The 18,416-nt window shown below is 33.4% G+C and overlaps 1 protein-coding gene across 2 annotated transcripts in view; it reads right to left on the bottom strand.

The window, feature by feature from the left end:
• Window positions 1-18,416, bottom strand: part of LOC106875963 (eukaryotic elongation factor 2 kinase) — a 37,930-nt gene that overhangs the window by 13,503 nt on the left and 6,011 nt on the right. For both annotated transcript variants that reach the window (XM_014924302.2, XM_014924303.2), the window contains exons 2-6: window positions 11,262-11,823; window positions 9,953-9,990; window positions 7,778-7,949; window positions 5,586-5,732; window positions 1,894-2,154 (exon numbers count right to left, since the gene is read on the bottom strand). In XM_014924302.2, coding sequence (XP_014779788.1) covers window positions 1,894-2,154; window positions 5,586-5,732; window positions 7,778-7,949; window positions 9,953-9,990; window positions 11,262-11,651 — 1,008 coding nt within the window. In that variant the 5' untranslated portion in view covers window positions 11,652-11,823. The remainder of the gene's footprint in view (window positions 1-1,893; window positions 2,155-5,585; window positions 5,733-7,777; window positions 7,950-9,952; window positions 9,991-11,261; window positions 11,824-18,416) is intronic.

An 18,416-nucleotide genomic window follows, 5' to 3' on the forward strand; every position in this document is an offset into this window, starting at 1 on the left:
GTTTCTTTGCATATTAGGAATCTGTCATCAAAAACATGGGAATCTGCTAAAAAAAAAAATTGGGTCTTGGTCAGGGACTACAGCCAAAATTTGATGCCCCTAGAAACTTCCCAGAGTAGTGAAAAACCTTTGTGGCAAACTTGGTACAGATTGATCCAGCAGTTTGGCTGTGCATAGGGACACATACACACAGTGAATTTTATATATTAAGATAATAATACAGTTTCTGCTATTTTCAACTATTATAGTCATTTGTGTGTGGGAAGAAGGTGAATAATTGCTTGCACAAGTCCTAAATTTGTAGGGAGGGTTATAATTAGTTGAATTGATCCAAATCTTTTTTTTGTTTTTGTGGTGTTTATTTGACTAACACCAAAGAAGTGAGAGGTAATTCCAGCAAGGTTAAAATTTGGGACCCTGAGGGATAAAATTCAATACTATAAGGTAGCACTTAATCTGGTGCTTCACCATTTGTGCCACTCCAGTGATAATGGTTTCTAAGTTTGGCACAAAGTCATATATTTTGGAGTGGAAAGGAATTAAGTCAACTGAAATGATTCCAATTTTCAATTGGAACTTCATTGAACCTTGGGAAGGACAAAAGGTAAAGTTAATCTTAATAGAATTTGAACTCATGAATGTGTAAATGGCAAAACTAAATACTGTAAATCTTTAGGCCATTGGTTCTTGGGTAGTAGCACCTCCCCAGAGGCATTGTGAGCTCATAATGGAGCACTAGATGTTTAGAGCGGGCATGAAATTTTTTTATTAATAAAATATTAAAACCAGGTATAATACATATATTTTAAAAACACATTTTCAAGAAAACCTTCGTCAGAATTAAAATATAAAAGTATAGTATTATCAGAGAGAAGAAACATGACTGGTGATCACTATAATTTCATTATCTAAAAGTCATTCTGTCAAGGTTGACTTTGCCTTTCATCCTTTCAGGGTTGATAAAATAAGTACCAGTTGAGCATGGGGGAGTCAATGTAATCAACTTCTCCCTCTCCTCAAAATTGCTGGCCTTATGCTAAAATTAGAAAAAAATATCTAAGTTCTTGTTTTCTTTAGTAATTTCAATAAAACTTTAACACAGTGAGTACTAATACATGCAAATATCAGAAAAGCTTGATCAAAATGATTTTTTAAAATTTTTGTAAAACATCATTCCATGATAGGGGGTTTTGAATTATACATAGTCAAGGACCAATGCTTCACCTCATTCTCTTCACTTTACAGCTCCAATACAGCAATGCATACTCCCTATTTTGTATATCGGAACCAAATTTAGATATGCAGTAAAGGGTTACATTGTGTTACTTGATAGGCCAGAAACTGATTAATTTGTATTCAGCTTTTACAATTTGTTTCTGTCTCTTATTTTTATTTATGAAAAGGAGAGGTAACTTTGAAGACATAACTGCCAATTCAACACCATATTGCAACAGAGTGGATTCTATTAAAGACCCAAAAGATTCAGGTGGTAGAGTTAAACCTGTCAACAGATTACGTCAACCATCTAAGAATAAAAAGAATCTATCCAACAAGCTTCTTCAGTTTTTATCTTCCTTATTTCACTCACAAAGGTTAGATCAATTCAAGGCCAAGGAAGAAAACATTTACTAAGAGTGGTAGGCAATGAAATCAAACCTGGAACTCTGTGATTGCAGAGCAATCTTCTTAACCATGTACTTGTGTCCATTTATTGGGCCCATCATGTATTTAGTTTAAACATTATTTTGAGCACATTCTAATTTATATACACAGTCTAGTTTATTTCTTACATATTCAGTTTATTTTACATCTTATTCATAAGTAATCACCAGTTCTGAAGAACACAATCAACAATTCTGAAGAATAAAAAAAATAGAAAAGAACTGTACACACCATAATATGGACAGGCAGATTTTGAATTCTTTTCTCCTCAGATGACAAATCAAATGGTGAAAGTTTCAGAGATTTGCATATTGAATTGCAGCGGTGTGAATGAAAAAACAGTGCCATTCCCTTTGTACCCAAATTGCCATCACCATATTCACTGCCATCAGCTGTATGTATTTGAGGATCAGTATAAAGGTCTCCAACACCCTGAATATCAACCACAATCATTTCATGGCCAGAACGCTCAAATGTAAAATGACTGAAAGCCTGGAGAAAAAGAAAAATAAGTGTTAATCTCTATGAACTAAATGCAAAGCCAATTTATTCAGAGATAAAATAAGCATTATATAGATTTGTGTCATATCAAAGACATAATTTAAATTCATTATGTACTGAGACTAAATACTATAAGGCTTTTAATCTGGTATGTTACTGTTTCAGTCAAATAGCAGGCCAAATATTTACTGCTTACATTTACATCAGGCTAGAAATTTATCAAATTTAGCTAATAGATCAATCCTAGAGTGCATGATCAGAACTTATTTTGTGAAGCCCAAAGAAGATTCGAGCAAGATCTGAACTCAGGACATACAAGTAGGTTGCACAAAACACTCATGTTATTAGTCAGTACTTGACCATTTTTTGCCACTCCACCACTTTCCTAATATTGCCATCAAATAAGAAATGTGTGTTTCTTACACAAACATTCAAAATGGTCTACAGAAACCGAAAGTTAGATAAAGCAATTAAAATACAAATAATAAAATAAAATAACAAAACTGTTCTTTGTACGCAACTTGGTAGCAAATACCAAGTTATTGCTGCTTTAGCTACCTATGTAATTGTAAGCAAACACAGACACCCTTTCAGCCCTCCCATCCTTACCTAGTGGAACACTGAAGGATGTAACAACTGGAGGGACAGAGTATTGCAGCAGCACTTGGCTGGAACTTGTTTTTAGCTGAGTAAGGTGGAGCAACACAAAATAAAATGCCTTGCTCTAGGACACAATGCCCCATCGAGACCAGGAAGTGAACCCACGAACTTATGATTGAGTCCAACATCCTAACCTCTAAGTTGGAGTGTTGGACTCCCAATACCAGATACAAACTGAAATTAAATGATTTTAAACCGAGTAAAAAAAAAATTCCTTTGCATGACACCTTTGAATTTGTATTGTTAAAAGGCTTAATCTTTTGCTTTGACATTCTCAGGAAATTCAGAGAAACTCTGCTAGTTAATGATAAAATATATATTACACAAAACAGGAAAATACACAAGTAATCCAAAAAGGGAAGGTAAACAATAAGTTAAAAATATCTTTAAGGAAGGGCATATTTAATAGTCAACTTCCATACAAACTATAAAAGTCTATTTTTAAAAAGAAAAAATTTGGTTTGACTATTCCCAACTTTTCTGCATTTATTTATTGACAAACCTGTCAAACAAAAATAGCAACATCTTATGTATTACAGACGATGCTCATGAAAAGATATACTTAACAAGTAGCTTTCTTCATGTTAATATTTCTAGTGAGGAAAAAGGTGGTGAGCTTGCAGAATCATTAGCAAGCCAAGCAAAATGCTTAGTGGCATTTTGTCCATCTTTACATTCTGAATTCAAATGCTGCCAAGGTCAACTTTGCCTTTCATCTTTTCAGGGTCAATAAAATAAGCACCAGTTGATTACTGGGGTCAATGTAAGCAACTTAACCCCTCTCCCCCGAAATTACTGGCCTTGTGCCAAAATTTAAAACTGATATATCTAATAAGGAAGTGACGGTGGGGTGGATATGACAGAAACAGTAAAAGGATATACAAAATGACATGCATTATTTAGTCGCATATCTTCATGTTCTAGGTTCAAATGCTACTGAAATTAACTTTGTCTTTCATCGTGTTGATAAAATAAATATCAGTTGAGAACTGAAGTCCATCTAATCAACTATACTCATCTTGCAAATTTGAGGCATTATGCCTTGTACAAAATCAACATTAACAATAATAAGATGGTGGATTGCTTAGTTACATCCTTTTATGTCCTGAGTTCAAATCCCCTAAGTCAGAAAATAGATAAGAGTTACATGCTGAGAGTTGATTCTACAAACTTCAACTACTGGTAGACAGTGCAAATGAACCATAGTCATTTAAGTCTCTAGATGTGCTGATACCAAGCAATATTAAGAAAAGAAATTCAGTTTGGTAGAGAGTATTAGGTGAAGTCAAAAATAATATATAAATAATATTCAAGGACACAAACAAAGTTGAAATATTTTGTTAGCAAGTTAAAGTACTTAAAATTTTTCTCTTGAGAATTCTGTTGGAATTATCACACAGACCTAAACCTACATATGCAACTACCAGTTATTTCTCTTCCCTTGCCTCATTCTTTATCAAAGTAACTTTACTAAATCAATTTAAATTGCTTCATACAAACTAGCCTACCTCCATTTTGTGTCACCGTTGTTCTTGTTACAATTTAAAATATATACATATTTAGTTTTGCTATTCTATTTATGAAGGCAGTGCTTTGGAATGGTAACAGTTCAATAACTCAAACCAGTGAAAGAATATATACTCTCTAAAATGTCTCAAACAAAACAACAATGGAATTTCAGAAATAAAACATACCTTATTAAATAAGAGACACTTCAGAATGCATACAGTAAAAAGAAAAAATTATTTACTCGATTAACAAACCTCATCTTACTGCAGGTTTTCAGACACTGTCTTCTGGTGTTTTCAGTCATTTTGACAAATATTATAACATTTTACTCTTCAACATTGCCTGTTTTATCCAAATTACTTGAGTTTTACACTACCCCTGCTCTTCTCCCATATTTTTAAAAAGTGTATTCCCAATCCATCAAAGGATCTCATTCCTACCTTCAATCTTTCAATCAAACACTGCCCTTTTATCACTTTAAAAAATCAAAACAACTACACTGATTGTACTATCTGAGAGCTACAATTTGCTAAATTGATAGAATGTTAGGCTGTGAAGAACAGTATATATTGCCTTGGATGCACAATTCCTGGTGGAGTTGTAGGGATGCTATCTTGACATATGGCATATATTGGTCCCTTTAAACTGAGTAAATTCCATAGCTCTCTAGGTCTTACTACAGCTTACTTCTTCCAGAAAGACTGATCGAATATAGAAATGGGCAGTAGTTTACTGACCACAAAAGATTAAAGGCAAAGTTAACCGTGGCAGTATTTGAACTCAGTGTGTAGAAAACTAGAACAAATATCACAAGGCATCTGTCCAATACTCTGATGACTGCCAATTCACCACCTAAAATAGCTCATATTTTATTCCTTGAATGATGCAAGCACTTAGTGAAGTATTTTATAATTCACAAGTGTTTCATTAGTTGGAAATGAACAACTATTTCATTAGCTGGCAGTACTGAGTTCTTGTACAGCCTGAAGAAGGCAATTCGAAACCACTCCATGTATGTTCCCTGAAATTTCTGTAGGTGCTTCATAAACAGAGTCACTGAGAATCATCCTCGATTTACTGGTGATCCTTAATCATGCATGCTTTGAAGACTCACAATAGTGATGATAATTAGCTTTATTTTCACATACAATAAAAAATAAATATGATCAAAAGCAAATTTGAAATATTAATCATGACAGCTGCAACAATTCCAATATTCTAAAGATAGGAAATCTACAGAATTGAATTCTCACCTGTGGGGTGGAACGTAAGTCTTCAACAACATATCCCGAATTTGAATTATATTTGATGTAATCACCTTCGATGAAATGCTCAAGATGATAGAGAGGGTTTCCCTCACGTTCATGAAACTCAAGAACATACATCTGGAAGATGTCTACCTACAAAATAATAAAGGTATGAAAAGAAATTTCAATTTGAAAAATTTTCTACATAAGCTGGTCGATCATTTCAGGTGTCATTATTATTGACACCTGAAAGAGAATTATGCTACTGTTTTTAAGACATCTGAAACTCAAACTAACAAAAATAAAATATAGATATTACACTTACACATACAACTTTAAATTATACAAATAGAAAGTTTTATTACAATAATTCTTATGAGATATGCTGACTACAGATTTTAATTTCTTTTTTTAATACCATAAAAATCCATGTAATTTGCGCACCTGTGATTTTCAAGATAAAATTTGTTAAGAAAAAGCTTCTACTCATGTAAAATTCACACCCAAAAGTTTTCAGAATTGCTGATATAGCCAAGGGAAAAAGGTTTCCGATTTAGTCATATTTAGCATAATTTCACTTACTTATGATTAGATTTTATTAAAATTTCACTAAATAAAAATAATTTCTGTTTAACAAGTATCACATTGAAAGCTATTAAATTACAAAGTGTTTGTGTTGTTTATAATAAACTCTACTTTACATTTCTTGCCCACAAGAGAATGTCTGATCTTTAGCATACTGCTTGTATGTCTTTTCAAATCACAATCACAGGAAAAGATGTGGATAAGAATTACCAATAAAAACAAAGCTGATAAATACACACAGGTGTTGCAAATCAAGTTTAATTACTAATAAACATCAGCTTGGGTGACACTTTACTCAACCGACAGAGGAAGGTGATTAATCAAACTGATTATGTAAACAGAATTCTTTTCTGCCTATTCTTGTTGGAACCTTTGATATGGAGTATCAAAATTTTAATCTCTTTCACACTTATAAAATGTCAAGCAAACTTTAAAATTTGTCATTACCATTATTGTCAGTAATGGGCAGAACTTATGAATCGTTTACTGCGAAGGTGAAATCAAATATGTTGAATATGCATTTGAACGTGGCAATAGAGCTGCTGGAAGGAATTTTAATATTAATGAAGCCAATGTTCGAAATTGGCATAAACAATACGACAAACTTAAAACTGAGCCCAGTAATAAACAGACAAAAATAAAAACATACAATCAAGATTATCCATAGCATTACATTTTTTTTCACTCAGGAATATCCATATCACTATGTCAATGGTGCTCCATTGCGACAGGTAGAAACTCCAAGCAATTTAAAATATGACCCAGATCGTGTTTACCAGCATGAACATCAGACTTCAAAAAGTAGTTAACCATTTAATGGTTTTAGAAAATTTATACAGAAAAAGTATGCATTATACTGTCCAGCATACATAAAAGTCAACTTCATTATATTTAAGCCATCATATTTTTCTGCAAAAACCTATTCTGACATTAAATAAGTCAACTTCCGATATGAATGTTTACGTTTTATACCTTTTTTTTCAACAAAAAAAATTTCATAAATTCTAGAAATGATCTACTCAATGTAATTTACACACTCGCTAAAGTTTATTTTTATTTTTGTGAAAAAAGTGCATAAATTGCATGGTTTTTTACAGAAATCAAAAATTTAGAAGGATTCAGTAAATCCTTATCATTGTTTTAATGTTCACGTTTCCAAATTGGCATGGGTCACTCATTGAGGCAGTTTTTCTACAGATGGATGCTCTTCTAGTCACCAGTCCTCACTGGTTTCCATGAAAGTGATTACTCATCCTTTAAACAATGAACAGCTATGTAGCGGTGAAGCAAACTTCTTAACCAATATATTAAATAAATATTTGGAACAACCAAATTTTCTGATATAAAAATTTTAAGATTTAAAGTAAAATACAGTTTTGTATCATAGAACCAGGAGTGACCTTAAGTAGTTGGGTCTCAAAAATAGTTAAGGTACAATGTTATATTGCTTTAAAGTTAGTCATGATTTGGGTCAATTCTGGACAAAACTTCTCTAAATAACTATAGGACTTGAACTCTTGATAGTTAGTCCAGTATTTCATCTTTTTAAATCTTCAGTCAGCTTGCCCCAACATTTATAGCACAAAGTTAAATCAAGAGAGAGTTTTTCTTACTTTTTTTGGTGGATTATGCCTGTTATATTCCTCTCCCCATAATTTAGCATCCATTTGCAGTTTGACATCTTCAAAATAAACACTCCTGTCAACATCTTCCAAATAACGCTTTGCAACATAGTTCTGAGCATGTTTCCAGTCACCATGATGAGTAAAATTGGAGAGCTTCTTCCTGGAAGTTATTAAATTACAAATGATATTATCTATGTATGTAATACAATTAAAGCCAGCTGTTAAAACATCAGTCTCTCATATTGCACACAAGCATCCTTAAATGAAATAATGGAAATGAGCAAGAATTTATAACAAGTCTTGACTGTAGATTAGTCAAAAATACAATCTCCAAAGAGAATCAGAACTGTAAAATATTGAATTACTACTGACATCCTTTGGACAAGAAAGGAACCATGTAAATATTCAGCAGCTAACTACCAATAACTTGCAGACATCAACTTGCATTTAATTGGAATCATGAAGTCAACAGTATCAGAAAATCAAGTAGAACAATAGCAATGATTGGAATAAATTTTGCTATCACAGAAACTTGCATATTTTCCAAGGGGATGAGAGATGTTTGATAGTCAAAATTCTATTACAGAAGAGAAAGTTGCCTTTTAGCAAACTTAGTAGAGATTAAAGCAAATATAAACATTTATCTTGCTCAACAAGTCAATGAAATTTTGAAATTTTTTATTTGAAGTGTTTCATGAAATCCTTTATGGCTGCATTTGCTAATGAAGTTAGAAATATTAATGTAGGTATGAATTAGAACATATGTAAACAAAATTAGAATAAGAAATATAAATTCAAATATGAAGGTAGTTTTATACAGTTTTGAGTAAAAAAAAAATTGAAATTTTTGCAAGTTCTTCAAGCAGAAACAAAAACATTCCATAGCTACCAGTTAAAGCTTAAAACTTCCAAAAGTATATCATCATAAATATATTCTATGATCTGGAACTTTGAAAACATCTTCCAAAACTGATATACCAATCTTGTCTCTTTCAACAGCAAAACACAATCATTACTAATGTCAAGAAAACATTACCACACCACACCTACTTAAACATGAGTGACACATAACTACAGCCCTCATGACTACTCCAAATGGTGGATATCACAATCACCAAGGATGTATCTAGGTGTAAACACATCCTTAGCATAGCTAGGACCACACATAGTGATTGAACAATCTCTTCAGGTTCAAAGAATACTTCTGCTTCCAGCAATTATTGAAAAATACAAAGAGCAGTTAAGGTCTGTAAGTGAATATTTCTCTTAACATCTGAGACAGTGCTGTTGTTGCACACACAGACACCATAGACTGCATCCTGAAGAGCCCTCCCCAACAACTGAGTGGTATAAATTCACTCACAGACACACTCTAGTCACTGTCTTTGCTTTATGCCTTTTCCACTGCAACTATAATGGTCTCTGTTCTTTGGAGTTGGCTGAAATTATACCATCTCCACTCAAACATCCCAACCAAACCCATTCATCTCTATTCCTTCTCCTCTTGCCCCACCCTGACTTGTGTTAAACACCCTAGATCCTGCACAAACCACGATGCTCAGTTCTTCATTCCCAGAGAGTCATCCCTCTGGAACTCCCTCTCTGCTCATATCTTTTCTGTAAGTGTTGACCTGCAATGCTTCAAGATGAACATTAATAGCATCAATCTCACTAGTCTCAGTGAGCTAGAGAAGGCTATGGAAATTACCTCCTCCTTCAGACCCAACAGAAAAAAAATCCAGCTTTGTTTCAGTTTTGGGAAAAAAAAAAAAAAAAAAAAAAAAAAAAACTTCATTTCCAACATCATTTTATCTGTTTAGCATAATTGACTGAAAAATTTCTTTCATTTGCCTATTTTCCTGAATGCTAATACCAGTATCTATCATACACCATAATTACATACCAGAACCAATACAATGGTCTCTCTTACATATACTGACCCTTGGTTCAGATACTCAGATGTTGTCCTCACCTCACTTCTGATCAGTTTACCTTTCAAAACAACAATGTATATTCAACTAATCAGACAGTCCTCTATGGTAGCCACAGATGCTTCATTTTTAACCGTTCATGTGTCACTGTTGTACACTATCACACTTCTAACATTCGTATCATGCTGTCTACCTTATGGAGAAGGAGAGAAAGATGATAAAATAAACTCACAGTCGGAAACACTGTCTCATAGCACCTCGATTGAATGACTACAAAATAGAAAATATCAGAAGGAAAAAAATAAGTTGGCTAGACAAATAAATAAACATAGTTAAATATCAAGTTTCTTATATGAATAATAAAAAATATCAGATTTTAGATCATTTTCCACTCATGTTCAGCTAGTTTTACAGTTAATCACTAAATGAAATAAAGATCTATAAAACCAGTTTTCAAATCCAATTACTGTAGCAGTAAGCCGAGACACACATCTACAAGAACAATAGGACCACATCCCAATGACAAGCACTTTTCTTCAGTCCCCAACAATTATTATTACTATACAAAGTTCAGGTAAAACCTGCAATGGAATATTGCTCCTACAACTGGGGCAGTGTTGCTGCTGTACACACACACAACAGAGACTGCATTCAGAAAAGAGCAACTCAACTGATTATCTACTATAGATAACTTTCCCACAAAAGTTTGATGTCTGCTCCTTACCAAGTCAATGAACTGAAGTAATGCAGTCAGCTACACCGTCTTGTAACTATAGATTTGAACTCGAAATCAACGAGCTAACCAACATCTTCTCCACATTACTAGTTTTGTCTCTAAAGCTCACAGGAATAAATTACCTTTTCCCAAATGATCATACTTCAAAGTAAGATTTTCTTTTTCTCATTAAACAGCACAAGATAAACCTTTGAAAATTAATTTTCAAAACATCCAAAAATAATTTTCTTTCTAAAGTATGTTAAAACTACATAAAGGAAATCTAAAAGGTTTTTTTTTTTTTTTTAATTAATTTTACTGCTTAACTGATGTATGTGTTCTACACCATTACTGAGAGATCTGATGATTTTCAATTCATTTTAGGATTTCCTGATGAAAGTATCCTACTGTCTACTCAAGATCTTTTGTTAATCTACCTGCATGAAATTTTCAAAACATCTATTCACAGAACACAAACCAATCTTATTTTATGAATGTTATTAGGCCTGCAAGAATTTGGTTACTGCAGAATGGTTACAAAAATATAAAAGAAATAGATTAAGAAAGAAATACTATTTTATGATTTCCTTTTTTTGACTTCACTGTTTACTATCACACTCATGTTTAATTTTTTTTTCAGCTGTTTTAATTTCTCTTATTTATTTTGTTTGATTTTTGTGTTTTGAAAACTATGTTTAGAAGACATATTAAATCTGAATATTCAGCATACAGGAAAAACAAAACAATAAAAACAAATGTGAACAAAAAATAAAGTTGCTCACATTTTAATATCATAATGCTCTAATTTCAATTGTTTCATAATTACCTTATTATCAGCTTTCACTTGCACAACATCATCAGACCATCTTTTCTTCAATGCATTGTACCGATATCTTGTAACATTCTCAATTTTGAGATCTTCCAGGTGGAATTTAGCCCAAGGATCAGTGAGGTTCTTGATCTTTTGAAAAGCAGTGAACCAGTGGCGTTGAGCTTTACTCCGATATTTCTCAGGAGCAGCTTTCACCTTCAAATAATTAAGATTGAGGGTGCCATTAGCCTTCGATAGCCTTCGCTGTCGTAATGACATAAGAGCCTTTGGACGATCATCAATCTTTCTCTGAACATTGTTGCTGTTTTCATTATCAGATTCAGAATCGGAGATATCAGTTATTGGAAACAGGAAAAAATTGCTTTCACTCTCATACAATGGCATCTTGGCAAAGGGATTCTTTGGTGATGATCTTTAGTATGTTATAAACGAACAATCAAAGTCATACTAGTTCAAAGCACTGTAAAATAGAGCCACTTATATAATCTGGGTAGAGGCTTACAGGTCATGTGATATTCAGAGTTATCTAACCTGTGACCGTGGAATATCATAGAGACTGAAACAGAAATAAAATACAAATTACTTTTTATTCATTTTATTTTTTGTTAAAAAAATCAAAATTACAATTACATTTTACCAGTAGAAACTTCTGGTTTTCAGCAAAGACGGGGTAAGCAGTTTCTTTTTGCAATGACCTACTTTTGATTTCTTTTTACATTTTCCCCATGGACCACATGTATATTTTTCTTACATATAAAAATATCCCCACATATCCCCCACCACCATTCCAGTCAATGGCAATTCTTAGGTAAGCAAAAGTTAAATAAATCAAGGCACAAAAGACTATCTAAAAAGCCATCAACTGTTCAATAGTCCAAAAATACATTAAATTCAAAAACTTTGCAGAGAAAGATCCAAGGCCCACAATGAATACCTCAGTGGTCCACTTGTAGCTGACCCCTGCTCTATGCAGTCATCTGACTTATTAGAGATAGTAGCCAGATCTCTCACAAATCACACTTTACCATCTTAAAAATGGGAAGACCATGGATAATGTAGTCCTGAATAACCTTAGAAAGACAATATTGTCACAGTGGAAAGCTTTTGATTATATGTCTGCTTGATCAGGGCTCACCAGATCTAATCAACATCAACAACTGGTTTGCAACTTTTGGTTAAAAAGGGACTATGTTGCACAATTTTGAGACCTACTTCAGTTGTTACTTTTTATCATAAATTCATATCTTAATAAAGGATTAATGCTCACTGCACAGTGAAAATCAAGTAAAAAGAGCAATAAAAATTAACTAAGGTCTCAATATAATACTAACTGAGAGTTTGAAAATATCTCATCTGTGGATTATGAGTTTAACAATAAAACCATACACCCACAATATATATTCCATATATTCAAAGCCATCATAACAGTATTGTAGCCTCTTCCATCACCCCATAACTGGGATTATAGTGTTCATATATATTTATTCATTGACAGCAATAAATACATTATCACTCAGTTCCTAGACTGTAAAGCTCTCAGGCCAAGCGTAGTCATGCCATAGGATGATACTGAATATAATGGCATTAAAAGAATTCTCTTTGAGAAGCCGTACACATTTACATTATTGGTTTTCCAAGTACTCTTGATTATGTAATTAGATATTATACATAATATAGTGTACTTTATATGATTAAGTACACTATATTAGTTCACTTTTGGTAACCCCATTAAAAAATTTCTACCATAAACACAATGCTAGGAATTTTAGAGACAGAAACACTCAATCATTAACACCTCCAAACTGGATTAGTAGTTTATTGATCCTGAAAAAACAAAAGATCAAGTTGGCTTGAAAAGTATTTGAACTCAGAACTTAAAAGAGCAAGATATCTTGTTTGATGCTTTAACAATTTTACCAATCCACTGCATTAAATAGCTATATCAATAATACCCTTAAGTATACATGTCACTGAACAATTGAACAAAGATAGCATATTACTTCTAAGGGTTAATGTAATAAGTTCCACTCCATTCAAAGCAAAAACATCACAATCACAAAGTTGAAGGGACAGAGTTATCAACTCAACAGAATATCAGACGAGCCAACCAAACCAAAACATTCACAGCTCATATACTGTCAACAGTATTACCCAATATACTGAACCTCTAAAATGATTTATCCTGTCTAGATAAGCAGTGCTGCTTTTCACTGTTGTAAGCAGTGGTAACATAATACAGTAGGTGAATGTGGTTTTAACATATGTCAGCATTGAATTCAAATCGTTCTTGTGCAGCTTTGAGAGGAATAAATAGGACCAGCTGACTTTCCCTGTATAATTCCACCTGATACGAAATCTTTAAGTATTGTCCATACAATCCACAAGAATTCACATTTTATGCTAAACTAATGGTATTTAGATTAAAGACTATTTGCCAACATGATGTGGCTGTCCTGGAATGGAAGATTGTTACTGCTGTTTAGCCCCAGGAAACATTGTTTCTAGCTGGCTATATGACAATATTTTTGAACAGGGAATCCAGCACAAAGCAACATCTGTGGACCGGTTTTGGGGTTATTGCCCTTTATCAATACAGAGTAGCTGCTTGGTTAGGTGGCACTGCTGAATTCCCGTTCGAAAATATATTGTTTTCAAAGTTTTCAGATTATTTTCTCAATTACCTATAGGCAAAGCAAGGCTGTGTGGTTACAAAATTTGCTCTGCAACTATATGGTTTCAAGTTTAAAATCCCACCACTCAAAATCTTAGGTGTCTTCAACCAGAACATCAAACTGATTAAAGCTTTGTGAGTATGGAGACTGTACATATGCCCAGTTTAAACACCAACACCAAGCTCTTGGATGCCTTCAACAAAGATCACTCTACTGTAAGCTTCAGAGCCAAGACTTTGGTCTTACAATAAAATCCTCCCTTTGGTTTTCCATTGTCATCAGTACCACACTCTTTCTGTCTCACCCATTAAAAAAGAAAATGCTTTGTGTTACTTTAATTTCCCAAAACTAGCCTTTGTAGCATCAATTCTCATATTTAGATATTAAACACAAATTATCTGATTCTCCTCAGTATTTCAGAGCTCTCCTAACTTATTTTTCTCAATATATTCTACTGTTAGAGGGTTAGATCTTTCAATATCACAAAGTATTACAGTTATTAAATAATAACAAAATGACAAAAGCAATTCTAATGTTTTGTGTAGAATGTCAACTGCTTAGCAATCAGCATCATACTTTGGCAGGGGCTCCCCACAATCTTTCTATTGGGGGTAGGTAGTCTACAGGTAGGTTGTCTGCAGGTAAGCTGAATTAAGTAATTTGCTTGAGAAAGATCCAGGAATTTGTTCTCTAAAATTTACCCAGTTCATTTTAGAAACAGAATTCAATATATTTATACCTGATAGTGGCAGTAATGATATTACTTCATATTTTTTAACATTGTTGTTCTTTATGGTATTTTTGTACCACTGGTTGAAAATACCCAAGTGTCATTATGTATTTCCTAGATAACCATTTTAATTTTCACACCATTCTGTATTCATTCACTAATATTGTGTGCATGGATGTGTATGTGTATGCATAAGTGTGTGTGTATGCATAAGTGTGTGTGCGTGTGTGTGTAAGCATGAGTAGGTGGGTATATGCATGGGTGTGTGGGTGTGTGTATGCATGGGTGTGTGTGTATGCATATGTGTATGTGTGTGGCTGTGTATCTCTGCTAATCATTTTAAATCTGGCTATACTGGTAAGACTGTTTCACTGATGAAATTAAGACTAAAAATACATCCAAGAGTTGTCACTGTACTACCAAAGATAATTCTCATTCCCTGCTATTTTTAATGTTTACTAATTTAAAATTTGTGGTTACCTCATCTGTTTTTCTGAACGATAATTATTAAGCTAATGGCTTTTGCTGCTCATGGGAGTAAATGTGAATAACAGTTTCTTAGCTCACTAACAGTGAGCTCCAACTTTACAATATATTTATAAATGTCAAAGTTTAATGAGCTATTCAAAATGAGAATGACAAGCTAAACTTCTGACATCAATGTGCCAAACCACATAGTTGTTATAGTGTCAACAAATTAAAGGATCAGCATCCTAACTCAGTAACCAAATCAAGGGTAGCACATGTGAAGTGTTTCTGTGACAACAATTAAATGATACATCATTAAAATTTCGCTTTAGACAATAAGAATTCAACACCTTAGACAAGCCAACTGAAACCTTGCATGTGTCTGTACATATGTGTAAATATTTGTACTTCTCCAGAAGCTACAAGCCATGATGCCATTTCTCTTGTCAACAAATCATCCACTGGATTTGCATCTTCAAAGACATACAAAATTTAAAAAAACCCTTCCTTGAAAAAAAAAAGGATTAGTAACAGGAAGGACATTCAGCTGTAAAACAACGTCACAATAATATAGTTGTCTGATGCTTGCAGAGAAAAGAAAGGACATAAAACAAATCTAGATACCACAATGAAATAAGATCCTTCCCTTCAAAACTTAGTTCCATGGAGAAGCTTATGCTATTGTAGTCAAATAGTCTTCATGATGAATCGCAACAATCAAGACTAAATGTTCCAAGTTCCAATCCTTTGAACAACAGAGAGAATTAGGACTGGATAAAACAAAATTTAATTGAACCTGGGTATGTAATTTTTTTAGCTCAAAGTTGCCACTAAGTGAACAGAACTATGACCAGGAGTGCATTCTAGCCAGTCCTAGCAGACTGTATTTTTCAACACATCCAGTCTTACTTTTTTAAAACTGTAGGATGTAATCTGAGAAATATTTGGGCCACTATTTCTCGTACATTGAATGACTACATAGAGGCTCCCTTACCAATTCAAGAGAAACGGAAAGTAAAATCAATTCTGGTGAGATCTGAACTGAAAACGTACAATACGAAAATCAATGCTGGCAAAGTATTTTAGGAGGACAAGAATTGGAGGACGAAGTGAGCAATTTACCCTCAAGTCTGTAAAATACAAATAAATAAAAACAGTTTAAACCGTAAGACCAAAGCAGCAATTTAATTTAAATTATATATCTTTGAATGTGAAGAATTAAACATTCATTATTTTAATCGCGGTAAATGCACCCGACAGATTCGTATACATTTGCAATTCTACCCCCAGTACTTAGGAAACGAAATCCTTTCTATGCAGTCAGCTAAAATATACTGAGCTGACAACAAATAGACAAAACAAAAAAATTTCTATTTTATGACTGCGTGGGGCAATGGGCTCAGTAGTAGTTTAGTGCCAGATCAACCCTTAAGTCAAAAATATTCCAGCCGTGACCATCACATCTAACATTCCGGCACAGTGGATTTAATTACATTATCCAACGTGTTCTTCCTCTTTTTTATGGCAATAGGGTCTTATCTAAGGGAGATTTAGTTACCTTTTCTAACACCACGCTAGAATTGTGGAGTGACCCACCTATGGCTCAATAATAGAATGTTGAATAGACTAAAATTGTTTACGTTTCTGAGTTTAAATCATGCGAAAATCGATTAGCTTTTTTAGCTGGGTAGAATCGATAAAATACGCATATGAAACATGCTGGAGTATAAATGTGGTGAATAACTAGACGAACATCTAAAGTCACGTGGATTTATTGACCACACAACTAGTTTTTCAATAGAAGAGTTTTTTTTTTAAATTTGCTTTCTTATTCATTGTTAAGCAAGCAATTTAATAATAATAAAAGGGAAAACAAGACAATGCCATGACCGATAACAAGAGTTCAAATGTTGCCAAATTCGATCTTGCCTTTCATTCTTCTGGAGTTCGGTAATGTAAAGTACGAGCGAAGTACTAGGATTAGTGTAATCTTGGCAAGCATATACAGTTCACAAACCCTTGTCCACAAACTAGTCTAGGCTGATGTCCTAAATGGCTTATCCATATTTGCAGCCTTATGCCAATGTTGAAATCAATATTTATATGAAACCAATACTTCAAGCGGTCGATGCAAACAGACAAAAATCTCCACTAAATAACCAGATTATATAATTGCATGCAGTATAATGCATGCAATTATAATCACATTCAAAATAAAGTAATTTATAATTATTATTGTTAATAATAAATTCATATTAATGATGCACAAAAACCGTTTGACGATTTTAAAAAAATATTCTCTTAAAATTACTTACTATTCTTACTTAAAATTTGAATGCACGGAATAAATTAAAACCGAAATTAAACACGTGTCAGTTCCTTTTTACAGTGAACATTAAAAAAAAATTATTTTTGGTACTAATTTTATTGACTCCGCGCGAGGAAAATGAGATCATCTTTAGCAGAATCGGAACACAGATGTGAAACAACGAACTAATGGAGTTCCTGTCAACTGACGTCTTCAACTCTCCTCCTGTTTACGACATAATACTGCACTTCAACATATGACACATCAATATACGCAAGCAATATGTTATGATTAATGCACAGATTACGATTAACAACTTATTTCCCTTCATTCTTACTAGTCTTTTTTTTATTTTTTATTTTGTTAGGGTACATATTGGATCAAAAAATCTTGGCAAGCACATACAGTTCAAAACCTTGTCCACCAACTAGTCTTTACCATACTGACATTTATGAACTTAGGCTGATGTCCTAAATCGCTTATCCAATGTGTATTAGAAGATGGATCCCCCCACACACACACCGAAAACCCTTCTAGCTTTGAAAACTGATATATATTCTAACATAATGCATGTGTTGCTCCATTCTTTTATAATTATTTTTAAAAATTGCTTTTTATCATTTAAACGATGTATATAAATTAGCTCGTGGAAGCCACAATGCAGAACATAAGGAACACAACATACCGTTTTCTATTTAACACATACAAACAAGTTAGTTAGCGAGTGCATGTAACTTTTGCAAGCCCTCCTGGAGTGATATAGCCAACTGCTCAGCAAGTTAAAAACAAAAGGAAGGGGTGGGGCACGGGAGGTGGCGCACCAGGATCGGGTGTGACTGCTTGTAGTTCGGTCCAGATGGACTATATGTAATCTGAACCTTTCCCCCCTTGTTTTATTTTATTTTTTTTACGGAATCCCACGTTTTAGGCTATGGAGATTCAGATTCTGAAAAATTTTTTTCAAAAATCTC

Source organism: Octopus bimaculoides, chromosome 5 (assembly GCF_001194135.2).
Source record: "Octopus bimaculoides isolate UCB-OBI-ISO-001 chromosome 5, ASM119413v2, whole genome shotgun sequence".
Lineage (NCBI taxonomy): Eukaryota > Metazoa > Mollusca > Cephalopoda > Octopoda > Octopodidae > Octopus > Octopus bimaculoides.